The 26,168-nt window shown below is 31.6% G+C and overlaps 4 protein-coding genes across 6 annotated transcripts; 1 reads left to right on the top strand and 3 right to left on the bottom strand.

Moving 5' to 3' along the window:
* Positions 1-532: 532 nt before the first annotated feature.
* On the bottom strand, positions 533-6,084 carry LOC109854109 (mitochondrial coenzyme A transporter SLC25A42). Its single transcript, XM_020426894.1, has 6 exons — positions 5,914-6,084; positions 2,673-2,819; positions 2,223-2,551; positions 1,790-2,052; positions 1,293-1,467; positions 533-983 (listed from the first exon to the last, which is right to left on the bottom strand). The coding sequence occupies exons 2-6, from the start codon at positions 2,817-2,819 to the stop codon at positions 848-850; spliced, it is 1,050 nt and encodes a 349-aa protein (XP_020282483.1). The 5' UTR covers positions 5,914-6,084; the 3' UTR covers positions 533-847.
* A 606-nt stretch (positions 6,085-6,690) lies between these two features.
* On the top strand, positions 6,691-10,052 carry LOC109854103 (protein krasavietz). Its single transcript, XM_020426881.1, has 7 exons — positions 6,691-6,898; positions 7,633-7,704; positions 7,810-8,090; positions 8,212-8,516; positions 8,629-8,872; positions 8,986-9,205; positions 9,344-10,052. The coding sequence occupies exons 2-7, from the start codon at positions 7,644-7,646 to the stop codon at positions 9,493-9,495; spliced, it is 1,263 nt and encodes a 420-aa protein (XP_020282470.1). The 5' UTR covers positions 6,691-6,898; positions 7,633-7,643; the 3' UTR covers positions 9,496-10,052.
* LOC109854102 (serine--tRNA ligase, mitochondrial) lies at positions 9,602-12,412 on the bottom strand. The gene is made up of 5 exons (XM_020426880.1): positions 12,161-12,412; positions 11,958-12,080; positions 11,137-11,867; positions 10,883-11,050; positions 9,602-10,674 (listed from the first exon to the last, which is right to left on the bottom strand). The coding sequence occupies exons 2-5, from the start codon at positions 12,033-12,035 to the stop codon at positions 10,347-10,349; spliced, it is 1,305 nt and encodes a 434-aa protein (XP_020282469.1). The 5' UTR covers positions 12,036-12,080; positions 12,161-12,412; the 3' UTR covers positions 9,602-10,346.
* A 611-nt stretch (positions 12,413-13,023) lies between these two features.
* Positions 13,024-22,151, bottom strand: LOC109854089 (calcium-independent protein kinase C). Of its 3 annotated transcripts, XM_020426847.1 has the most exons (9): positions 20,817-22,151; positions 19,264-19,324; positions 19,002-19,194; positions 17,326-17,357; positions 16,459-16,529; positions 16,077-16,239; positions 15,439-15,990; positions 14,755-15,353; positions 13,024-14,660 (listed from the first exon to the last, which is right to left on the bottom strand). In XM_020426847.1, exons 1-9 carry the CDS (start codon positions 21,126-21,128, stop codon positions 14,511-14,513), a joined length of 2,133 nt encoding a protein of 710 aa, XP_020282436.1. In that variant the 5' UTR covers positions 21,129-22,151; the 3' UTR covers positions 13,024-14,510. The 3 variants fall into 3 exon arrangements, with proteins under 3 accessions (XP_020282436.1, XP_020282437.1, XP_020282438.1); XM_020426848.1 differs by lacking the exons at positions 17,326-17,357; positions 19,264-19,324; positions 20,817-22,151 and having other exon boundaries at positions 19,002-19,103; XM_020426849.1 differs by lacking the exons at positions 17,326-17,357; positions 19,002-19,194; positions 19,264-19,324; positions 20,817-22,151 and adding an exon at positions 16,715-16,926.
* Between the last annotated feature and the right edge of the window lie 4,017 nt (positions 22,152-26,168).

The raw sequence follows: 26,168 nt of genomic DNA, 5'->3' as shown, positions 1-26,168 counted from the left end.
CGATTGATTCTAACGCTATAATAATTGTGTAAAGCTTGTATAATGAATGTTTCAATATATATTTGAAACGTAACTTATCTCAAAACTGTACAATATATATCTGTATTTTACATGATCTTACAATTGAAACACATTTTTTCTTGAGTATTGTTATCTCTTCAAAGTAAAAACATGTCTTAAGAGTTTTGTATTTTCGATTATACACACGTTTCAGATGCAAAATATATCTTCTTATTCTTCTTATACAGAGCTTAAAACAAGTAAGACACACAAGTCATATATGTATTTCTATAAACATCATATTTTAAAATATCGTATTTTTACAAACAATTGTATTAAAAACATAATTTCAAAGAACAAGATTGAGGCAAGCCAAAAGTTACATTTGCATATTAGCAGCAGACAACATATACACACATGTCAAAGTTTTATATGTGCATATATGTAAACACACACACACATGCACGCGCGCGCACGTATGTGTGTGTGTGTGTGTGTGCAATATGTATACAAATAGTATGTATACATATATATTGTTTCCAAACATTATGTTTCTGTAAATAGAATTTTTAGAATAACAATATTTACATAATATTTAACAATTTGTACTAATTATCCCCAATTGTCTTTTTTGGAGAAATGCCCTCACAAAATAACTATTTTTTGTTATTATTAACGACACTTTGTGTTATATAAGTTTATCTTTTGCTTTTCATTCTGAGAAAGTTTATGTTGACATATTTAACCGTAATTAAAGTGATCTGCCTAACTGATCAAAAAATTATACAATTATTACTCTGTGAGTATATAGAGCCAGTTTTCTAGCATTAGAAAATCTCTATTACTTCTATGTATCTTCGCTAATTAGTTTCCTCAGTGTGTCTCGTATTGCGTCGTGCGTGGCAAAACTGATTCCAACTGCGATAGGGCCCTTTACCCAGTTCATACTTAAGCCTTTATAAAACGCCATTATTCCTTCTTCCCTATAAAATATAAAATTTAATTTGAAAATACTAGTTTACAAAACTTTGTGTATTATATAAATTATATTTTATGTTTATTTATTAAACAAATTACTTTTTTAAATATTTACATCACGTTTTCCTTTAAAAGACCTTTACAATATGTGAAAAAAAACATTTAAAATAAAATTTTTAATTTTTTTTTTTTTATAACTATCAATTATTCGACATATTGAGATAATAGTATATATAGATAGTATGAAAATTCACTAGTTATTTATTACTTATGTGGATAGTTGTTTTTTTTAGATAATATTTTTTTACGCTTACGTGTAAATCTTCTTGACGGTCGACGTGATGGTGTGATAATGCTGTCCCTTGACCGCCGAAGTCTGCATTCTCCGTCTCACAATGTCCAGTGGGTAACTGCTTGTCTGGCCAACCATTCCAGCAATGCCGCCGCATATGAGGGAGGTCGAGAATCCCGGAATAGTCACCGTGTACACTGTTCATCGACACGTAGCCATCATCGAACATGAAGCACGCAGCACTTCGAAATACGCCGCCGGTCGGGCTTGTCTCGCGTCGCTATTAAAGTAAGTACCGTCCCAATATCAGGGGTAACAGGGTGCTCCCGACGTGCCCCATCGGTACCCTGCTTTACGATCATATACAACAGCCACACTCATTCGTATAACTAACGAGTCTTTTTCTTTTTTTTTTTTTTTCGCATATATATGTGTGTGCGTACGTGTTATGTGTGTGCAAACACCGCCACCGCCGGCGGGCGTCAATAATATCTATAATTAATAAATAAATTGACTTACCGGACAGTAGATTCCTCAGCATGTCGTATGTGAAAAAGCTGCAGCCAGCATACGGTATAGCGCCCAGGACAGTAGCGGTAAAACCACGATAATACGCTAGGATTCCTTCGTCCTTGTAGATTCGCCAAAACACCTGGCGCAGAGATCTAAACTCGGCCTTCACGGTGACCGCCATCCTCGCCCGCATTAGATCCAACGGATAAGTCATTGTCTGTGATGTCACACCCGCGAGAGCGCCGGCCAGAAAACTCGCCCATCCACTGCTATATAAATATAAATTTAAGAATTAAATCTTCGTGTGTGCACACACAGTAACTTCACTTATTATTAATATTGTATAATTTAATGAGATTTATTATTTTTTTTTTTTTTCAAATTCATATAATTCATTTTTTATTTTTTTATTTTTCACACGATTGTTTTTACGTGATACCTTCCCGCACCCTTCACGTTTAGAATTCTCTTCCACTGTTCATGCGCCGCGAACTGCACAGCCGAATACGGTACAATTCTGACCATAGTAGCGCTGTTGCCGCGCCAGAGACTGAAAAATCCTTCGGTGCGCATCATCGTACTGATAAACTTCACCGCCGCCTTGGCCGAGTAGGGTTGTTTTGAGATTTGAAAATTGATTTTCGTGCGATCTAGCGGCGCTATTGTGGTTTTCGCTATTGCACCTGCTATCGCACCGGACACCAAACTCGTCCATACTCTTTGAGCATTCGAAATCTCCTTTTCTGTATATTTTTTCTGTTGCTTGACCTGCAGCATATAGATAAGCAATGTAAGAATATTTACTCTACTTACATATATATCAGTTTTTATGTTAATATAAATTTAATTCTCATCAGAAATGTTTGCACGAGCAAACGATACACATTACCACATTTTGCTTTTCCATTGAGGGAGCTGGTATGACCGGAGACGTTAATGTTGAAGTATGTTTTGTACCGATTGGCAGCATAGATGCTTGAATGCGTTCGAGAACTGCTTGGCCACTGTCACCGGAACGAGCTGCATGCCCATTCATCTTTGGCACAAAAATAATGCTAATGTATTCTTATGCGGACTTATGTTTCAAGTTTAGTACCACAATGACACACACAGCTGAAAGATATTAAATATTTATTTAATACCCCATATATGTACAAAAAAATATATATAATATATATATCGCGCACTTGTTTTGCATACTTATAAATAAAAAATGATCCAACAAATTAATATTAATTTTTTAATTTATGATTACATTATGTATACGTCATAAAAAAAATTATAATAAAAAAGATAATTAAAAAAGATATGTATGTGAACAAAAAACTAGGCATTGGATAAACAAAAATCCTCGAAAGTCCGTCAGAGATAATTTTTTTGTGTTTAGAAAGTGTGTAAAATTGCGAGCTGATCTGAGTCGTTTTTAAAAGTTAGTGGTTTCACGTGACTTTTTATCTTTCTAATTTTCTTTCAAAAGTATGTGTATTATAGATAAGAAAGTAAACTATTATAAATAAAGGAAAATAATACAAAATGACAAAGCAATAGATTAGATAAATGTATAACCAGATGTATAAAAAGATAAGAAGACAGATAGTAAATACGTTCAAAGTACGTTCTATTCAACACACTTAGCGTTCTATAAAAGAGCTGACAGTTATATTGTCTGCAGCGGAGCGAAGAATTCTTGCATTCTCTTTGTTCGTTCGCATGATATTTTGTAAACAGAACATTCTGTCCGTTATAAATAAAAAATATAATTATATTAAGAATGTAAATATAATATATTAAAAATATAAAAAATTTTCTAAATTTTACATGAAAAAATATAAACATTTTTCGTAAACAGACATGGATCTCCCAGACTTACTTAAAAATTGCGCATCGGCGTCTCTGGTAAAACTTTGTGTTTTTTTAAACGCTTATACACATCTTCGAAACTACTAAAGATTATTTTAATGTTTTTTTTTTTGTTTCAATTGACTCAAAATCGTCCAAATTGTCGATTCAAAACTACAAAAGTGAAAAAAAAAAAAATTGATTTTTCGCGGAGATCTTCAAGTCGCGCGGGTCTCACAGACCCAGTCTCTCGAACTAGTCATTTTTGAAGTCTGTCCACTGCTTTGAAAAGTTAATCAAGAAATAGACTAACTTTAAAATACGCTGTATGTGCACATTTCTCTTACCGTAAATTAATACACATAAAAAATACGAATTGGATAATTATAAAAATAACAATTCATATAAAGATGCCTTTGCATCACATGTGTGTGAAATGGTAATTCTTGTATGTGAATTTTACATAATTTTTAGAATTGTTATTCAGTTCGAATTTTCTATGTATATTAATTTACACGTTAAAAAATTATATTGCGCACGTGTACATCCAGCGTATGACTCAAAGTTTTATTTTTTGCTTATACTTAACAATTATTCTTGTTTGCACATACATAGAAGTATCTAAACTCTAAAAGAAAAGAACAAAATAATAGATAAAAACAATTGTTTTTCAACAAAAGTTTTAATGTTTTCCTTATAATATTTATCTTCAAAATTTAAAATAGAGTTCATAAAACTAAACTGTCATGTATGCAAATACACGTACACTCAATATTTGTACATGCAAATCAATTTTTGAAAGACGAACAAGGCAAAAACATACCGTAAACATTACGTAAAGCATTATCTACGATGTTGTGTTTAAAAATCTACTTGCAAACAGTTTCAAGGAACTTTGCATAATCGACGAGAAGCGAGCGAATTGATTACATCGCTTGTATATGTATGTGGGAAAGCAAAATGATGCGTATAAGAGCATGTTACATATATGTATACATAATACATAGATACGTATCTACGTTTACATATATGCTGCTATCATATTGCAGAAAACAAATTCTTTACTCATTGTCTTCATTCTCATTATTTTCTATTACATCCGTAGAGAGAATATTGATGTAATGTTAATTGCAACCTTTCAAAGTTACGACTAGTTTAGATTTGTATATTAATTACAGTTTTACGTATCTTGATATTATACTTTGTTAATATTATTTATCGCGCAATTCGCTATAATTATCGAAAAAATTTAGTAAAATCATAATTTTTAATCAAAATATATTAATAATATTTAACACAAAGCACAATATAATAATAAATATATTTTACTACATATTAGAACTTATTGAAGGAAAAAATAACTTATAAACTGATTAAAATAGTTTCTCGTTAAAAAGATTAAAGAGATTAACTGCACAACGCGTCGTGTATCATGTTCTAATAGTTTTTTCAGTGCAACACAATTCACTTTCTTTAACTCTCTTGTTTTCTCTTTCCTTTTTTCTTTTTACATATTTCTCTTGTAAAAATAATGTTATATTTAGATACAGGTATATTAGATATATATTTATAAAAATAAAATATATATTGTAAAAATATATACATTATAAAAAATATATTACAAAAACATACATATATAGTATAAAGTGTTTATATTTATAAAAATAACGCGATTAAGTGACGTTGCATAAATATACGAAGGACAGACGTTGAAAGAGACTTTTAGACGTTGCAAAATCACTTAAAATCTTTTAAATTAGTACACGGAACAAAGTTCAACAATTTATAATTGCGCCTATCGTGACGTCTGCTATTTGACCAACTTTATCTTTCCGAGTTTAATAATAATAATATATTACAGCGCACATATATAGCAGATATTGCATTCTTCGCACTATAAATTTTTAGGACAATCGACGCGTATATATTTAAACAAAAAAAAATTAAGAAGATCGTCGAAAATGGAATAGCGCGAGAGAATTCGTCCTCTATAATAATACAACGGACATTCCAGATAGAACGTTTATATAATCAGATGTTTTTCTTCGCGAACACTTATCATAAGTGTACATTTAACTCGTGCGTCATGATCGATACGTTCACGGACAAAGCGCCAGAAATCCCTCGCGGCCCGTCTATTTTGGATGAAAACTCCGAATGTTATCATATGTGTGAGTGTATATATATATATGTGTGTACACACAATATATAATTATAGACTTTGATAAAACAAATAAAACTAACGTTACGTCGTTTATCGTCGGCCAATATCGATTATAAAACGCGCTAACCTTTTTATTTACTCTTCTTTGTTATTACTTCCGTGTCCCGGATGATGATGTCTCATTGAATTTTCCTGAGAACGCGACCACACTCATCCCGTGACAGTCGTCCACAAATTGCGGGTGCCTGCGGACGGGCCGCAGCGCAGGCCAGGGCGTATCTACAATCTGCTGATACATACGTGCACGATTCGCTGCAAGGACACCCACAGTTGTGTGTTATCAACGCGAGCCGTTTTTCACGCACATGCGCACCAAGTGCGCACATACACGTTTTTAGAACCAGTTTTGGGAAAAGTTGCTGTGGGTTAGAAGTGAATTAAAAAAAAAAGAAATTCTTCAAAATTTTGGAAACTGTTCCAATTGGCTAAATTCCAATCTAAATCCCAATATCTCAGATTAATAAGCGTAAATTGTTGAAGACGATTGGTTGAACTCTCTCTCTCTCTCTATCTTTTTTTTTTCCCCCCGTTTTAACGTTCCTCTTTTTCGGTTTCCATGAGTATATATAGGTTCCACTTGACGCTCTCAACAATAGCGAACGTAGGTCGGACACGCAACGCGGTTGTCCAATCACATTGCTCGATTTGCCGAATTTAACCAATATGATACCCAGGTCAATCATCTCCAATTAACGCGATCGATCGATTATTCCGTTAGAATTCGCCAATTGCACAGGCCGATTAACCGAATTGACCAATCCTGGATTGGCGTTTTCGTCGACCTGATTAAAGTTAACTTGAAGCTACAGTTGACCTGGCCCCCCATGTATTTTAGGACACATTTTCCTCTTTCTCCCGCTACACGGCGCGTATATATAAAAAAAAAGTCTCGCTCGTCGATTTCTCGTCTATAATTCGTTGACCCTTGCTTCTCCCGTGTCTGATCTTTGATTTGGCCGACTTGAACTAAATCACAAAAATCCTTTTGAGCATCATACGTCGGTAACGCACGCACGGGCAGGCGGTATTCTACAATTTTTACGTGCTTCTAAGTAAGTAAATGCGTTGTGCGTGCGAGAGAAATTATTAACAAATCGCGAAGTATCGAAATTCAATCGTAACAGACGCGTTGCTCCGACGAGGTATTGAGATATTTAAGTGTGTGGTCTCTGCTATCACATCGGATGCTCCATGCACTAAGCGCGATCTTAACCTCTGAATCAGCCGTGTTCGCATTGCATACGTAATCCACCGTCATTGTATATCACGTGTGACTCAGATTTCCTATTAGTAACGGCACATAATAAGGCAACGTCGTAGACAATTATTATCTCTTAACGGAATTTGTCCGAAGTTGCGTTTCACGGGGCTCGAAGTCAAAGCACTGTAATGTGCACATTTTTTCTTTCATATTTGTCAGATATATTATGGATACTCATACATGTGCATGCACACGTACACACACACACACACATACACGCACGCACACACACACGAACAATATACGTGTATTGCAAATTAAGGTAAAAATGTAACAGTAGAAAGCAAATTCATTAGTTTTTCTGATGAGATTGGAGGTATTCTAGTGAATTTGCTCACAAACTTTATCTTGTTTCAAGATAACAATTAACCTATGACAAGAAGTTTTGCAATATTTTGCAATTTATTTGCATCCTTGATATACTAATTTAGAGAAGTCTTTTAGTACATACCGTTTGATAGCCTTGTTTCTTTGATGTTTATATTATTATTATTGTGTTATAACTATATGTTTTATTCTGTTTAGAAGAGTATTGTATGAGTCAAAAAATAGAAAAACCAATATTATCAGGTCAGCGAATAAAGACCAGAAAAAGAGGTAAAAATACTATGTATAATTTATTATCATTTATTACATAGAACTGAGTATATTAATTAAGATTATCAAATTAATCAAATTGCTATTCTTTTCTGTTGATTACAGATGAAAGAGAAAAGTATGATCCAACAGGGTTTCGAGATGCGGTTCTTCTTGGATTGGAAAAGGCTGGTAACGACTTAGAAGCAATATCTAAATATCTGGATACTGCTGGTTCCAAATTAGATTACCGCCGATATGGGGAAGCTCTATTTGATATTTTAATTGCTGGGGGCCTCTTGGTTCCTGGCGGATCTATAGCTCAAGATGGTGACAAACCGGTTAAGACCAGTGCATGTGTTTTTGAGCAGCCAGAGGACATGGAATCTATGAGAAATTTTGAACAGGTAAAATCTGAGATATGATATATATATATATAATCTCACATTTCAATTGCTCTTATTATTTTAGAATATTTCTATAAAATATTTATACATATATGTAACATGTGTATGTTGAAATAAATAGGTCTTTATTAAACTTATGCGACGTTACAAATATTTGGAAAAAATGTTTGAAGAAGAGATGAAGAAAGTATTGGTTTTCATGAAAGGATTTTCACCTAAAGAACGTATTAAATTAGCTAGAATGACAGCCTTATGGATCTCTAATGGTTCTGTACCACCTACGGTACTCTCGGTTCTTATCAATGAGCATCTTGTCAAGGACAACTTGGCATTAGACTTTCTATTGGAAGTTTTTGTTACTTGGAAACAAGAGAAAGGTTTATCTAGTTTAATGACAGCTCTGAAAAAAGGAGGCATTGAAGGAAGGTAAAGTTAAATTTTGTTCATATGATTAATATTATGTAATTTGTGTTATAAAATAAAGAGTCTTATTTTTATCGATTTCCTTGTTTATTCAACTTTTGTATATATATTTCAGATTGATGGAGTTTGTACCACCGAATAAGAGAACAGAAGAGCATTTTCGAGCTGTATTTGAAGCAGTAGGTTTGGCTGATATCGTAAAATTACATAAGGCTCAAGCCAGTCAGGAAGCAAAACGAGATTTGCAGCAACTTCTTTTAGATCAATTAGCCGAGAATAGACCGATGAAAGACATCATATTAGATCTCAAAGAAATGGCACAAAGGAATGGCATTCCGGAACATGAAGTTATCGGATTGGTAATATTTGTTCTCGGTTTAACTTAAATAAAGCTTTGAAACAAGATAGAGTTTTAGATATACTAATTAATATTATTTGTTAATATTAATATTAATTAATATTATATTTATAGATTTGGGTTGTTGTAATGGGTCAAGCCGAATGGAACAAGAAAGAAGAGTTAGTTGCCGAACAAGCGTTAAAACATTTAAAAATTTATACTTCACTGTTTGGTGCTTTTACAACCACTGCCAGATCTGAGCTCGCACTCATCCTCAAGGTCCAGGAATTTTGTTATGACAACATGAATTTTATGAAAGTCTTCCAGAAGATCGTTTTACTCTTTTATAAAAGTATGTAAAAATATATATATATATATATATATATACACGTTATACAATTATCGATAACAATAAAATCATAATTTTTTTATATACTATATTAAAAACATCATATAAAACAAAAATATAACCAATTTATGTAAATTTTAGCGGATGTTGTATCAGAAGAAATAATATTAAAGTGGTACAAAGAAGGTCATTCAGTCAAAGGAAAAATGCTCTTTTTAGACCAAATGAAACAATTTGTAGAATGGCTGCAAAATGCTGAAGAAGAGTCAGAATCTGGAGAAGAGGAAGATTAAAAAAAAAAAAAAGAAAAGAAAAAAAGAAAAAAAAAGAAAACCTATTTAAGTAAGTTTTCACACATCTTTGTGTGTAAAATTGTGCATTTTAAGACATTTTTTTCACAGACTATATATTTAATGCCAGTAATGAAGAACAATATAGTTGCAAAAACGAAACGAGTCAACAATTCAATATCAATCGGAAAAGAAATCAAGGATCGCGCCATAAAATTATACAATATAAATAAAATAAAACTTCAGTCAATGTTAGATTACTCCACAATGAATTAGGTACTTCAGAGAGAATAGAACATTTTTTAAATTGTCAATAAGAACTAACATCCAATCAGTGTGGAACAACTGTGAATTTGCAATGTCTTTAAATTGCATTACTTTAAGAAAAAATATTTTGTGTTACATTTTTATAACTCCTACAAAATATACATAGAATAACAAAGAAATTGTATGAAAAACAATCTTTATCCCTGTACGTACAATTTTCGGATCCCTATCTTTCTTTGTATAAAACTATTGTACTAGTTTATAGAAAATATACTGACAGGTGATGTTTAGTATTCAATGTTTTGTTGACTTTAAAAATTTCCTTGTGTAATAGGCTGGACTATCAAGATATTCTTTCAGATATCTGGATATTTGTTACTACTGCATTAAAATCATGAAATTAGAAAAGACACACAAAAACTTGATCTTATGGCACACGATGCTTTTTTTTTATGCTGCATGCAAACATCATAATGAACTGACAAGTTATTTTTTTCTTTTCAAACCATAATTGGTTTCTGGCTCTTCGGTGCGATTTGGCATAAGAAACACATGCGTCGTAAGCTTTATTTTTTTTATAAGTTTATTTACACTTTTAATTTCGGTTTGTACTTGAAAAGTCTCGTGTCTGCTATTTCTTGTTTCTTAATAAGCGTTTTACTCTTCATAAGAGGAACTAACTTTTCCGGCACAGTGATACGATGATGTTTTGTTTGATAAGTTTCACACAAAGCAATCAACATGCGAGGTATTGCACACGCAGTTCCATTTAACGTGTGTACGTGAACCGTCTCCCCATCTTTTGTCTTATATTTAATATTAAGACGCCGTGATTGATAATCCGTGCAGTTACTACAACTAGATAATTCACCATACAACTTTCTTCCAGGCATCCATCCTTCTATGTCACATTTTCTGAAACAAATACACAATGTGTTAATGTGAGATAATGCGAATAGAGTGTGTATAAATTTTTATACACACATATGTATGTATGTATGAAAAAGCAAACTTAAACAAAACACTTTACGTTAAAAAAACTCTAGTAAAATTCTTAGAAAGTAATTTATATTATAGAAAATAGAACATTAAATATAGTTATATTATCTCATTCATACTATACCTATAAGCAGGTGAACCCAAGTCAGATGGTGGCATATCCATTATATGAAAATGCAATCCCAACGAAGAGAACAATTGCTGCTGTACATTTTGGAGATCTTGAAATAATGCCTCGGATTGAGATGGCTCAGAACAAATAAACATTTCTACTTTTGTAAACTGATGAACTCTGTGTAAACATAAATGAGATAGAATAACTTTTTTTTTTATAGAATTGGTTCGCACATGAAAATATCTTTTTAAATAATATTTTACCTGTATATTCCTCTTTCATCTAGTATACTCGAAGTCTCTGCACGATAGCATCGACTAACCGAAGCTAATTTTAATGGTAACATGTCATAGGAAAGTGTGGTATTTATCAACTTGGCAGCCAATGCCATTTCTGCTGTTCCTGATAAACTATAATCATCACCATAATAAGAATCCAAATTATATACAAGAGTTCGGTCACCATCTACTATTAAACCACATCTTTCTATAACTTTAGTTGGAAGAATATCAGGAACAGACAACAGTTTAAATCCTTCTTTCATTAATTCTTTAACCGTATATTGAATTAATGCTTCTTCTAGATCTGCCAAATCACCCAAGAGCATATAACTTCTCTGTCCAGCAACAGGGCCCAAAGCATGTGTTCTTATTGCTTTCAGATTAGTGACAAGTTCAGTGAATTCTTTAGGCTCAAAGTCAAATTCTGGTTTCTTGCCACATTCTTTCAATAGTTTTGGTTTATCGCCATATTCAATTATTGAAGGATGTGTACAGTTTGGTATTTTGTTTAATTCTTGCAAAAGTAATTTTTGCTTTTCAGGTTTGCCAAAATATTCAAGAACTTTGTCAATATCTCCAACACCTTTTCTCCTTTTGATATTATTTGAAATTACATCACGATTTTCAGGATTGCATAGAAAAGCTATATTATATTCTGGCTCAGGAACACATAGTTTTACATTAGTCACATTTTGTCTTGATACTGTCGCAGGCTATACATTACAAAAAAGAACATAACTAGTAAAGAATTAAATTTATAAAATAATATACATATATGCAAAAATATAAATTACAATACATACCACTGTGTGGAGCCATGAATATTGTAAATGTTGTAATTTGCAAAGTTGTTTCAAATAGTTCTGAAGACTGAATTTCATCTTACATTTCAAATATTAATAGAAGATTTATACAAACTTCTTTCTCTAAACTCAAGAAAATACAAATTCATAAATTTTCATATTTTGGTTTAAACATATAAAATTATATCCACTCTCTTTCTCACATAATATTTGCAATTACATCAGAGTTCTGCATAATTCAAGTCTACAATAACGAAGTCAAGTAACGAAGTAACTCGTTTTCATACTTCAAAATGATTTGTTTTCGTCAAGTTTTCTTTGCGTTTTTCTCGCTGCCGTTCCACTACCGTGCATGCCGTGTACTTACTGGAGTACGTTCCAAAATCTTACGTTGGTAACCAAAAACTATAGTACACGTGACGTAAAATATAGCATTTTAGTAACCAAAGTAGGATTTTGGAACGTATCCCTGAGTGAACATAACCTTATTTGTATGTATAGCACAGTGTCTGCACGGTGCACAGTGTTGCGAAAATTAGAATAAACAAATATCCTTTAGCGATCTAGATTGCAGATTACGGAAGTATTTTTGCAAATCAACAAGTTGGAGGTTTCCATGTTTTATATAAGTTTTTTACTGATTTCAATAAATATATATAACAATTTTTAATAAATTTCTTGGTATTTAAATGTTTTTTAAATTAATTTCAACAAATATAATAAACAATTTTTAAATTAGTAAAATTTTCACGAATGATAGGCAAAATAGTTTATCTGTGAAAAAACAACGTATATTTTGGGAGAGTTAATATCGACATCTATAAAATGTTTTATATATTATTTTAATTTATTTTGTGTTTAACACATTGAATTAACATTGAAGAATATTAACTATTTAACATTGAATTAATAGTTAGAATTAACATTAAAGAATGGTAACATTTAACATCGAGAAATAACATTAAGAATTAACATTATTGTTATATTTGTGATTATATATACACATATATACATATACATATAGCGATAATGTTTATATTTATACATATATATATATATGTATATATATATGTCATATATTACAAAATTACAATGTGTTTTTAACAAAGTTCAAAAGATTTTGATATACAAGTAACATTTCAATAACTTTGAATAGAAATTTGTATATGTAGCTTTGAAAATAAAAATGTTTAACAAATGTCCTCAAAGAAACTTGTAATTTATATACTTGAATTTCTACAAGCGTTCGAGGGTCACCTCATTACTTTTTTAAAAACTTAATTTAGTTTGTAATTCACAAAAATTAGTAAAAAAATATGATTAAATAACAAATAAACTTGTCACCATGTCTCTCAATGATCTTCCAAGACGTGATGTTAGAATATCATTTAATTTGATGTGAGAATTATTGTATTACTTGAACAGAGACAAGTAAATAATTTTGAGTATTTTTAAAAAACTTACCACAATACTAATGAAAAAACTGAAAAAAGCATTGCGGCAAAGACGTATCATATTGGTGTATTAAGGACGGTATAAATCATGATATTCTTTCATCAAGCCTGAGCGTAATGAACATTAAGTTTACATGGTACAAGCACACAATTACGATAATAATAAATATATTAATGCGGGAAATGAGAGAGAACCGATATGCAATGTGCGTTGGAAATGTACTATATATAAATATATATATATATATATATACATACATATATATATATATATATATATATTTTATACGCATCTAAATCTAAAGAGAGAGACATTTCGCACTATGTCCATGAGGCGACCGTAACGTAACTTCTCTTTCATGGATTAAAGCATGTTGATTGCACATGTACATTGTAATTCTAGACACACCGATATAGATACACAATCTAGATAACCCAGCAGTATAGAAAATACATCAAGTATAGCGAGCTGGGTATTCTGCTGAGTTTTACCTTCGACATAATTTGTTGCAGTCTGACTATGCAACATGAAAACAAACAAATTGTATTGCCAGAAATGAGCAAATCGTATCGAAGGAAAGACGCACACATACAATTTGTCTCATTCATTCGATTACTTGCATACTATCACACTGTCACTCACTCTTTGCCAGTGCCAAGAGCGTAGCGTCTGGCAACATAAAATCTAAATCAGACATTTAGGCATCTTAAGCCGTTATGTATACCTGAAAGATCAGAATTTGTGGCTATAAAATTTGAATATATATCCCTACTTAAATTAATATCATCGAAAGATCGCGGTACTTTTAAAAAGCAAATATTATGACATTTTCAAATTTGATTTCATTTTGTACATGATTTTCTTATAAAGAAATGATTTAAAAAATAGTTTAATTGGAAAAGAGGAAGAACAAAACGAGGAAGTAACCAAGATAACAAGAAATATGTCATCTCTAATGTCTAATGAAATTGATATCGTTTTAATATTTTCCACTTAATAATACGACGTTATAAAATGGCGTTTGTCTTGTTAAGTGGGAAGTGTTAGCACGATATCTGACTTCATTTTTCCTCCAGAATAATTATCACCGTTTATCGCTTAAAATCTGGTTGGATTAAAATCCTTATTGACCATAGAAAAATCTCGAAACTCATCTTGATTTATATATCCATCATCTTCCATTGGTGTTAATACAGGAGGCTCCTGTGTGAAGTCTTTATCGAAGTTCGAAGCATCTTTTTCATTTTTCTAAAAATTGTGAAAAAAAAAAAAAAAAACAATCGAGTCTTATAAATAATCGTCACGTTATTATTTATTATAATAGAAGCAGTATCAAACTCACAATTTCAGGTTTAACTGGTGGTTGCACTCTTCGCGCTTCGAGTGCTTCCCAATCTATCTTCTTGTAGAAAAATGGATGGACTTTTATAGCATTATCACCACCATTGGCTGCCACACAACCTAATCGCTTGGCAGGATTTTTAGTCATAAAACCTTTCAAAATGGATACTCCTTCTTGCGAGATCCATCCAGGATATAGTGCTTCATCTCGTAATATCGATTCGAATAGGTCGTCTTCGTTCTCGGCTTCAAAAGGTGGCTGTCCAGCCAACATTTCATACAACAAAACACCCAAAGCCCACCAGTCAACGCTTGCACCATATGGCAATTCTTGAAGTATTTCTGGAGCTATATAATCCGGTGTACCGCAAAATGTCGATGTTGTCGTTTCTCCCTCAATTACATTTTCTTTACACATTCCAAAGTCTGCTAATTTAATGTGTCCTTCCGAATCTAATAATATATTATCCAGTTTTAAATCACGATATAAAACGTGATGTTTGTGTAGGAACTGAAGCGCAAGGGTGACTTCTGCTGAATAGAAACGCGCTCTATCTTCGTCAAATTTTTGTGCTTTTTGTATATGAAACATTAGATCACCTGAAATAAATAATATTGTAAGATAACATAAAATATCAGAAAGAAAGAATGTTTTATTGTTTCATGAAAAATTATGGATTTTTACCTCCATTCACATATTCCATAACAAAGAAAAGTCGGTCAGTGGTTTGGAAGCAACTATGGATGGCTGTTAAAAAAGGATGTTTCGCTGCTAGAGCTAAAATTCTCTTTTCCGTCATTGTGCACTCTACATCATCGTCTTGAATAATAACGCTTTTTTTCAAAATTTTCACGGCATAAACTTCGTCGGGGTTACTCTTTCGTTCCACAAGCATCACTTTACCGAAACTACCTTTACCGAGCACTTTGATAAAATTAAAATCGTCAATACCGAATTTTCTTAGTTCACTGCCGTTAACAGGTACTGCGTTTTCACAGATGTTCATTGATTGTGATGTTCTTTGGTTTGCCTGTAATCCAGTCGTGGATGATGTGTTTGTACATGATGTAGTAGACGTAGATGGTCCATCGTGACTTTCTGTAATTTTTAAAGGTTTGGATTTCTTGTCGGCGGATATATTTATCGTTTGCAAAATATCGCCCATAGCTTTGGTATCGACACCACAACTGTTTGGTACATTCCTTAGGCATCGTTTATGAATGTTCATGTTACAAACTGCAGTAAAAAATATAAAACAGATTAACAATCTTACACGATAAAAATTAATTGAAAATAAATCACGTACAAATTGATTTACTGACCTTCGCATTGTAGACCCTGTTTGACAAAACCATACAACAAGGATCCACAATGGTCACAAAATGTAAATCTTTTGTATGTATGAAGAACAAAACGATGTGGCACATCTATACTGAAGCGTGGACCATCTGTTTCTTTACTTGATTTTAACGCGGTTTGTCCACCCTAAAAGTGCACATTAAATGCCTGTTAAAATAACTTAAACATTGTTTACATTTGGTTCATTAATTATTTATTAAATATATATATAAATAATAATTATCTATTATATATATATATTTTTTTTTTATTAATAATAATTAATAGTAATTATTAATAATAAGTAATTGGTCAAAAAATAGAAAACATATTATGTCATTGTAAAGAAAGTTCGAATAAACTTACTAATTTTCTCATTCCTGGACACTTGGTTATCACAAACTTGTGACATCTTTTGTGGACCACACAAGTACATACTGAAACAATATTATGACAAATCTTTTTTTGAAACTATGTGATTACCGGTAAATCAAAACATCAAATATTGCATATCCAAAGCTGATTGCATGCGTGATTAGACGTATACCCAAAAATTATTTACAATAACATTATAAGCGTATAAAACTAAAATTGGGACTAGGTTGACATTACTCAACATTACCTCGGCATGAAATCAGCAGAAGCTTCAGTATCAAAAATGGATTAACGCACAGTTCTAAAACGCTGTGTTCGAAGGTTTTTTTTCCATTTGACTTTATAAGTCGGTAAACAAAAGAAAAGGAAATTTGTCAAGAACATGCAATAAACCAAAACACTTCTATGTGGCCATATACGTTGTATCGAAGCGAATAAAATAATTCCAGAAGAGATCCAGTTACATCGTGATAAGGATCAATGCCAAAGTCCTGCAGGGATCAATGTCATAAATAGCAAGTAATGTAGTACACACACATGTGCGTGTAGCACACACGTGTTTTATCATGAATTATAATTCCATAGTAATTTCTGTGAAAGTATATTCATGAACTAAAAGTGCACACAGAGATTGGGCCGCAAGGCGTTACGGGTTAAAAAGTAAAGCATTAAAAAATAAGTTGTTGAATAAATAAATAAATATTTCAATTAATAATATAAAGTTTCGTGAATCTTCTTATCACAAAACGACAAAAGTCGCACACCACATATACACTGCTAATTAGAAGACATTCATATATAAGGGTGCGGCAAGCGGATACGTAATTATAATCTGTTAATAACAGTGTGTCTTCTCACCTTGACACTGATAGCCCTGTTTGCCCAAGCCCCTGAAATACAACAGACAAAACACGTCACATCGTATCCTCATGATCCCTTCTAAGCACATACGTTTGCTTCCTTAAATTGTACTTAGTCATTATCTACCTTAAATTTTTCATTGAAAAGATTTTTTTGCAATTGATGCAAAACAACAAGAAGATCATTGACGATACCAAACCCATTTTACTCTGATTAGCTATAATATATTTGTAAATATTAGATATGTTCATTAAAATTATTATTATCTCAAACGTTCTAGCACCTAAATATATTTTTAAAACGAACTTAGCAGAATGTTTAACGTACGTAGTCCCGCGAAAGGAAGTATTATGCATTCAAGCATGCAACCCGTTGAAGAAAAAAAAAGTAGAGAAAATGTTCTTAAATAATGTTTAAGAGTCTTCACCCTGAAGTGTGTGTGAATTAAAATGTTTACGAAACGTCGATATAAAAAACGGCCCAATACGTGACCCCAACCCGAAAGCCATGCTCCAAGAATATAGAATATTTTTTTCATACAAAGTTTTGTTTGCAAAGTATTTTTAAACAACACAAAAGCCTTTATTTTATCTATGTTTAAAAGAATTTATACAATATAAATAATTTTGACCTTAACATATATCTATTTCTGCACAATCTGCACTTTAAATTAAAGGACGGTCTCTTGTAGTTTCTTGGATAATTTAATTTAAAGTATAATAATCAATAAGTCAACAATGTTCATAAACAAGAATAGCATTTCATTGAGCTATATAACGTGCTTTGCGCAAAGGTTGCAAACCGACGCGGAACTTTACAATTTTAGACCACGCATTCGAAACGCCATGTGATGCAAAGTACTTAGTATTCATAAAAACATGTGCACAAATAGAATTATATAAATAATTGTTTTCCAATATTATTTAAAGTTGTAGTTTTAACAACAACAATATGTTAATTTTTTAAGTTATCTTTTGCCTCTCTCACTATAAGGAGTTTCAACAGTTTTACTAATTAGAGAAAATACTTATTGTATCATTTATTACCATTAATTATTATATACTCTTTAAGTGAAATATTTCAGAAACTCTGTACTTGAGAAACTATGAAACTGATTCAAAATATGAGTTACATCCTGCAAAATCTTCGGGGTACAGCATGAAGTAAAGTTTTGTAAACATTTAAAATTAAAAAACTTTCTACAGTTTCAGCTTTTGTGTGTGTGTTTGTTTCCAGGACTTTTTGATTGTATACCATCAATCACGGAACATTTTCGTTGATGTTTAAGATAATTACATTATTATCGTAAAAATTCAATCCTAGGCATAATCTAATGTTAATCACACGTAATGTATCTTTTCTTAAAAATTACCGAAAAAATTATAAGAAAAAATCAATGAAACATTTTGTTTTTTTGTTGTTTTTTTTTTTTTTTTTTTTAAATTACCGATCAATTTGATGTGCAGTGTTAGATAAAGTTTTGAAAATGCTATATACTTTTCTTTCGGAAAATCTAACTGTAAACAGAGGTAAATACCAAATTTCAAGCATGCTCCCATTTTTCAAATACTTCGAAATAATGTAGCATGTCCAAAGATAGCATCAAAAAATACTTTTGCATGAGACCTTAAGCGATATACACGAAGCAATAAGGCATACATAAGCAAACATACCATATAAAATCATGACAATGCGAACAAAATGTTGGTTGCTTCAGAAAAGTAGCCATAAATTTGTGTCCGTTCACTTGATGTATTTTCCGTCGCACTGCATATCTTCTACCACCGAAACCTCTCTCTTTAAATACTCGTTCACTGCTGACTGTGCCTTCACCATTGCCACCCAATCCGCTACTTAGTGGCGTATCTAATGTATCGAATAAAAAATGTATTACATCATATATATGCATCAAATAGTAAGATGTGATTTTCTTACTTTCTGCTACATAATCGAATATCATTTTCACTCTCAATTTTCCCTGAGGTTCCAGATCAATCTGAAACAGTTTTTAAATCAATTGTTAATAAGTAGATTAAAAATAATAAAAGAATATTAATGTCATATTTTAATATAGAATATGTGCAAAAAAATTGCCTAAATATTCATTTGTGTGTCACGTATATTCTATTATTATTTTTTTATATGTCAGTACACATACATATATATATATATACACACACATTCTTTCTCTTTCTCTCTCTCTCTCATTCATGAGTATGCAATAAAACGCAAATTTTTTATAGCACTTATACAACATATCTATAATAACTGCTTATAATTATATTTGAGATAACGTAATTATGTGCTTCGTTTTGTGTACATTGATTAACTTTCATTACTCTATGTGTAAAAAACTAAAAACACATTTGAGAAGTAACATTGTTGCGCAAATAATGATTGATTTGAATAATAATTGATATACAACGCTGAGATTATTTTAATACTGATAGTTTTCAGAGCAATGAAAATAAATTTATAAACCCATATAAATTTTCGGAGTTTACTGGATGACCATAAACTCAATGATTTTTCTCGTAAGAGAAACCCGATACTTTTAAAAACTTTTAAAACTTTTATTAAGCTTATTTTGCTTTATATCAAAGTATCCGAACATTTCTGAAAATGGTTTTCGAGTTTGAACGACGTTGGTGGTTTTTTACATTGACGTTTCGCGAACATTTCAATTCACCTTATTGGGGTTCAACAGCAACCTGATACTTAGTATAAATATAAAAATGATCCACTAACGTGGATCAAATTCGAAAAATCATTTTCAGAAATTCTTTTAACAGACCGCGAAAGTATCAAATCTGAAGATATATTACTATATTACTTTTAAATTAATTAAACTTATTATTAACTTATTATGTTACTATATTACTCTTAAATTAATTAAACAGATTATTGATAAATTTCAAAACAAGAGTATCTAAATGTCACACAATTCACTGAAATATCAAATTCGAAATTCAATTATTGTGCGGACCATTATAAAAGTTTTCTATGATTTTTAATTGACATAATATAATATTCAGATTCTGATTAAAAAGCCTTTCTATGTCAGAAAATTAATTTAATTCTTCAAAAATAATTTATAGTACGAAATAGTCAAGTGGTGAGCTAAGCTTGCAAAAACGCATGTTGCAAATACTGGTTGTTGAAATCAATTAGCGGTAAAACTCTCCAAATAAATTGCATAAACTCTCTAATTAAATTGTAGTAAAATTTTAATTAAATTTAGTAAAATGGTTTAGTCAAATTTTATAAATTTTAATTTTATAATCTTATGCTCTGAAAAAAAAATCGAATTTTACTTTACGTAATAAGTTTCTCTTAACACATTCAACTATTTCCGCAACAATAAAAAAAGATCAACTAATAAAAGTTTAAATATTCTAGTAATCTACTCGAGAGATTGAAATATAAATGTATAGCAGTTTATACGACTTTTGATTTTTGTTTATTAAACTATACAAAAAATAACTCACCCAAACGTCGGTATCACGTTGTTTGGTCAGACCTTCGAAGGAAATGTTGCAGTTAGCAATAAAATAATCCGGTTGTAGCACCATGTCGTGAAAGACGGTCAAGTTCAATATTCCCGAATGATTTCCGGAGTACACGAAAGATTCATTCCAAACTGGGTTCGACGTTCTCGGCCTCGTGGACGTACGACCCAGGCCCGTCTCACCTACACTCACCTGAACGTACGGATATAGTAATGGTTCTTCTTGTGAGAATCTTCGTTGATTCTCGGTCGCGCGAAGCCCCGTGGCTTCGCAGATCTCGATTTTTATCATCCTCGCGCGTTCGAATCTGACGTATCAGTGCGAACACTCAGACCAGCTGATTTTGACGGATGTGATTCCGATCGAGACCGTACCGACCCATATGATTCCGAGTGCGTAATCTTGATTCATGAGTGTGTAATTTCGATTGATATGATTTTAAAATACGTGCGGTCACCCAATCGTTGCGACCGCACCGCCACTACCATCAAAATCGAAAAAAAATACAGATAATAACGTGGGAAAATAAAAACAAAAAAAGAGAGATCCAAAAGATCTCTCTCCCCTGCCCCAATTTGTCAGACGTGGTTGAATTGACGTTTCTACCAGTGGCCTCTTTTACCGTTTCGCGGTCTCGGCCAACCTAATTCCTCTCCACAGAGCGCGCTGCTCATATCCATAGAACGGAAATCGCACTTCTTGCTCCTTTTCTCTTTATCGCATTCCACCTCTTTTTCGCGCTTTATCTCTTTATTATCTCTCTCGTTATTTCTCTCGGGAGATGTTTCCGCGCGCTGTCAGATTTTTCTTTTTCCCCGTGTCGCAAAGCCCTTGGTCCTTTGCCTTTCCGTGTGTGTGGTGCGCTCTCTCTTCCCTCGAGCCAACACCACCAAACGAGCGCCGTATTCAATCGCGAGGCACCTTTACCTTCGCCTTTGGCATGCATACAACAGGAAACGGCGTGGCACAGTCGCCAACTCCGGTGCTGATCGTGACCCGATGACGGTGTGACAGCGATCGCGATAATGCACGACGACCGCGAAGCGCACGTACGAAGAGGCCTGGCCTTCCCGTCGTCTCCCTCGCTGTCTTGACACTCATCGGGGTGTTCTTCCACTACGGGTTTCGCGTTCCACCGACCGCAACGATGACATGCAATTGTGCGAGATCAGCTTAAACGAGTCGAATCGGTAATTTCGCAAAACGACGAAGACGTGTATCCGTATAATTGAGAAAAGCAACTTTGCCTATCCTTGACCACTTCGCGCCGACCTAACAGACTCGACCGAGAACCGCTCGATTGGTCGCTTGCGCGGATCGTCAGTCGCGTCCTCGGCGCGCTTCGGGCGTTTCCGGGCGTCTCCGTTGTTCCGGACTCTTGGTGAAGAAGCCTACTTCGTTCGATTCCCGCATCAGTCTATTTATTTTTTAGCTACGCTCTCTTATATACATTTTCTCTCTCTTCCATCTCCGTCGCTCTCCTTTCCTTCTTCTTTTTCTCATTCTCTCTTCCTCTCTTTATATCTCTCTGTATATTTTCCTTTGCAGAGATTATATCTTGTTTTTTTTTTTTTTTTTTTGTTTTTTTTTTCTGATTTAAAAATGCAAAACTTACGCACGAGACACATGTGTGCGCACGTGTGTTCAAGAGAATACTCGCGTTTATAGATTTAGCAGCAGTTTTATTAGATATAGATCTTGTGTTCTTTTTATAAAACACATTATATATGTTACATTATATGTATTATACGAAACTTCGATTTCATCAACAAAAAATTATTAATGTTCAATTTCGAAACATAAACATTTGACATACGCATCTACGCGTTTTTTTTTTTTCAAATTTGAATAATCTTCAACTTTATTCTATCGTATCTAGTTTTATGTGATTGAGATCCTAATACATATACCTTACTACACATAGAATAAAATAATTTGTTGTTATTTATAATAACATTGCAATGTCTCATTATTTGACAGAACAGTTAATATCATTAAATTATTGAGAAAGTTTATATACAAATATTTTCTACACCTACAAAATATATGAAAATAATTTCCTTTTTATTCTATATAAAAAATATAAGGTTTTGTTTTGTCTTATCTTAACAGTAAAGTTAACAACTATGTTTTTGAGATATTTTTATTTAGATATAACGATTTAATTCTATTGCTTCATTATTTTTTCCATAATTTTTTATACGACTGTTAGGTTGCACTAGAAAGTTTGAGATGTTCTCCACTAGTAAAACTAATTTCGTCCACAAAAAGGAATACGGTCAAGGGCACTTCATGATAATGGTTATACACGTATATATATATATATATAAAATACTTACATGATTGTATATTTGTTTTATTGCATATGAAAATTAAAAAATATATGGTATGTTTCATTAAGGAAAGACCAAGGCAACTTTGACATTTAAAAAGCTACTCTACTTAGAAAAATTCTTACTAGTTTACCACGATACCAACCTGTATGTATGACATAAACATGTGTGTGTATACATTGATTAATTGATTAATATTTTTTTTGCGAGCGGTTATTATTTCTAAAGTTACCTTTATGTCTAAATTTACTTTTCACGCAAGTTAGCGTGCTTTTTGCACGAAACACATGATTCATTCTCATCAACTCTCACGTTTTACACAAAAAATTGAAAAACTTTATGCGACAATTGTACATCTCGATAGAGTTTAATTATTTCTATAAGTAATAAACAAGAGAAAAAAACAAATAAGACACGTACACAGGTAAAAACTTTTGCCGATTTTTCAGAAATATGTAAAATGGAGAAATTTACTTTTTTTTTTAATAAGACAAAAAAATCTATGTAAATCTAAGTAAATTCTAAAAATTATATTTTATCATTTTTTGTTCATGTAGTGATTGCAATTCCACACGACACATTGTGTCGTATTGTGGTGATATATTTATATTGCATGTATTAAATTGTTGAAACTAATATAGATATAATTCTTGCACAAAATAAATTAGCGTACGACAAAATATTCCGATAAACATAACTCACTCTTTGCTTTATTATATTTTCATACATATACCAATACAGTTATAACACGAGTGTGTATGCGTGCACGCGCACACGCGCGTATGTATATATGTTTGTATGCATGCGTGCGTGTATGTGTGTGTGTGTATATATAATGCGTGTATAATATGTGCGTATTGTATGTGTAATACGTGCGTACGCTTACTTATAATATCCATATGTATGTAATATATGTATGTATTTATTTATTTATTTTTTTATATTTCAGAGTATACAATGTATAGTTTTTTATATGAATGTTTCTCTTGCATTTATAACAATATGCGCACTGGTTCTTCACTTATATAATTTTGCCGAAAGCACCTGTAACGTGCGTTTTCGAGCTTATCTACATATAAGCATATATATTTATATACACAGCGTTTTTTTTTTTTTTCATTTATACATATATATATATATTTTTTTCTTTAATAACATTGTCAACCAATATAACTTATACTTTGCTTAGAAGCTATATAGCGAGTACCGTCATTTAAGTAACATGCATGCACGCGCGCGTATCGTTCTTATAATTACTCTCACACTCGTTAGATTTGTTTTTACATGCATAAACAAAGAGCATTTAAAACGGAAAAACGTTTGAAATATCAAAAGGTACTAGATTGTAGATCTTGTCTTTTCAGACGTTTAGAAAATATGAGGAGTAAAGAAAATTCATCAGATGCTCGAAAAATTTACGAAATTTTGTCTGGTTTTTAAAAATTCAATTTCAAAAAATTAAATTAAAGAGAAAAACTTGTAATTTCAAAAGGAAGGTTTGTTTATATTTTGCGCCTAAATTTCTAAATTAATTTCTAAAATTTTCAAACCATCTTTTGACATCTCTTAAATGCTTTTAAACTCTTACATATGTTCTCTTGCTCCACTCAAACCATATAATACATATACAAGCGTCATGTATATCGTTCGTGCATGTCGTATAACACGAAATGTAATCTCACTCTCGAAACGGCTCTCGAAGACTAAAAACTCCCAAAACGTATCACAGTCTATCTCTGCAATACATCGAGATTCCACGAAGCATTTAAATCGAAGTGAAAAGCAACAAAGCAATCATCTTTTTTTTTGTTTTACATTTTTATCTCGTTAACAATGTTTATATCAGTACTCTGTCCAGAAATTATGTAAAAACAAGAACCGCTTTTTAAAAAAATTTAAAACTGTTTAGTTATACATATAAAGTTATAATTGTTATAAAAGATTTTCTTAAAGTATAATTGGTTTTGTATAACCATGACTTTCTCAAATTACAATAAATTAAAACTATAATCAAAGTCAATGTAAAATTGAAGTCGGAAATATTGTTCGTTATATCTCAGTAAATTCTTACATTTGTAACAATATACTTGTTTAAATATACGCATATTAAGTACATGTAAGTATAAGGGACAATATGTGATCTTATACGAAAGTTGTATAATGCTTCGTTCTCTTATGAAAAATTTTCACTGTAAATCTTTAAATATAAAAAATCACATATAAACACTGCCGATTTTGTATTTACGACTCAATGATTGCATTTTAAGAAACTTCTTTTTGAACATTAGAGGTACTTGTGCAAAACTTATTACTAATGTATATGATTATACATATATATTTACATACACAGATTTTTGTCTCTTGGATTAAAGAAGTAAAATATCAAATAAATGTAATTATACGTATAATATAAATATCAAATAAATGTACTTATACGTATAATATAGCTTTTGACGTTTTTAAGATCGTATCAGTCATGTGGATTATTTCTTTCGAGATTTTTTAAATGAAACTTCAATGATTATAATCTTATAATATATTACGTGTGTGTGACGAAGTAATATTATTAGTAAGATTGTCTAGTTAAAAATTAGAGTTTTTTGTGTGAAAGTTTTGCAAATATTTATATTTAACTTTATATATTAAATATATTATTATATAGATATTAAAAAAGTTAAAGACATTTAAAATTGATAGTTATCTTTGCGATAAGAGATTTTAATAAGAAAAATAAATAAGGGTTTAGAATATATTATCTAATGTCTCAAAATGCAAATAAATCCATCCAAATTGTTACCTCCTTTGTATGTAAATTTTATATAATACAACCTCTCACTCACATGTACGCTTATGTAGAGAATAAATAGTATAATTACAATTTCAACCGTATCATCATGTCTACAATATGATTGTGCGCACAGCAATTAACATCAATTATAAATGTTTAATCAAACATTTTACACTCACGTTTAAGATAGATAAATAATCATTTAATAGA

This window comes from Pseudomyrmex gracilis, unplaced genomic scaffold (assembly GCF_002006095.1).
Source record: "Pseudomyrmex gracilis isolate BER0280 unplaced genomic scaffold, ASM200609v1 scaffold_59, whole genome shotgun sequence".
NCBI lineage: Eukaryota > Metazoa > Arthropoda > Insecta > Hymenoptera > Formicidae > Pseudomyrmex > Pseudomyrmex gracilis.
The sequence above is the reverse complement of the archived record's forward strand: the minus strand, read 5'-3'. Positions and strand labels throughout refer to the sequence as shown.

Bases quoted from the DNA above. Each gene is read 5' to 3' on its own strand.
- LOC109854102 (XM_020426880.1), bottom strand. From the start codon at position 12,035: ATGAAATTCAGTCTTCAGAACTATTTGAAACAACTTTGCAAATTACAA. The intron at 11,868-11,957 runs GTATGTATTGTA...TGTAATGTATAG, and splicing joins ATTCATGGCTCCACACAGTG to CCTGCGACAGTATCAAGACA. The intron at 11,051-11,136 runs GTAAAATATTAT...ATGTTTACACAG, and splicing joins GATGAAAGAGGAATATACAG to AGTTCATCAGTTTACAAAAG.
- LOC109854089 (XM_020426847.1), bottom strand. From the start codon at position 21,128: ATGATAAAAATCGAGATCTGCGAAGCCACGGGGCTTCGCGCGACCGAG. The intron at 17,358-19,001 runs GTATGTTTGCTT...GTTGTATTTCAG, and splicing joins CATTGTCATGATTTTATATG to GGGCTTGGGCAAACAGGGCT. The intron at 14,661-14,754 runs GTGAGTTTGATA...CACAATTTTTAG, and splicing joins CACCAGTTAAACCTGAAATT to AAAAATGAAAAAGATGCTTC.
- LOC109854103 (XM_020426881.1), top strand. From the start codon at position 7,644: ATGAGTCAAAAAATAGAAAAACCAATATTATCAGGTCAGCGAATAAAG. The intron at 8,091-8,211 runs GTAAAATCTGAG...TGAAATAAATAG, and splicing joins CTATGAGAAATTTTGAACAG to GTCTTTATTAAACTTATGCG. The intron at 8,517-8,628 runs GTAAAGTTAAAT...TATATATTTCAG, and splicing joins AAAGGAGGCATTGAAGGAAG to ATTGATGGAGTTTGTACCAC.
- LOC109854109 (XM_020426894.1), bottom strand. From the start codon at position 2,819: ATGAATGGGCATGCAGCTCGTTCCGGTGACAGTGGCCAAGCAGTTCTC. The intron at 2,053-2,222 runs GTATCACGTAAA...ATATTTATATAG, and splicing joins AACGTGAAGGGTGCGGGAAG to CAGTGGATGGGCGAGTTTTC. The intron at 984-1,292 runs GTAAGCGTAAAA...TATATTTTATAG, and splicing joins ACCGTCAAGAAGATTTACAC to GGAAGAAGGAATAATGGCGT.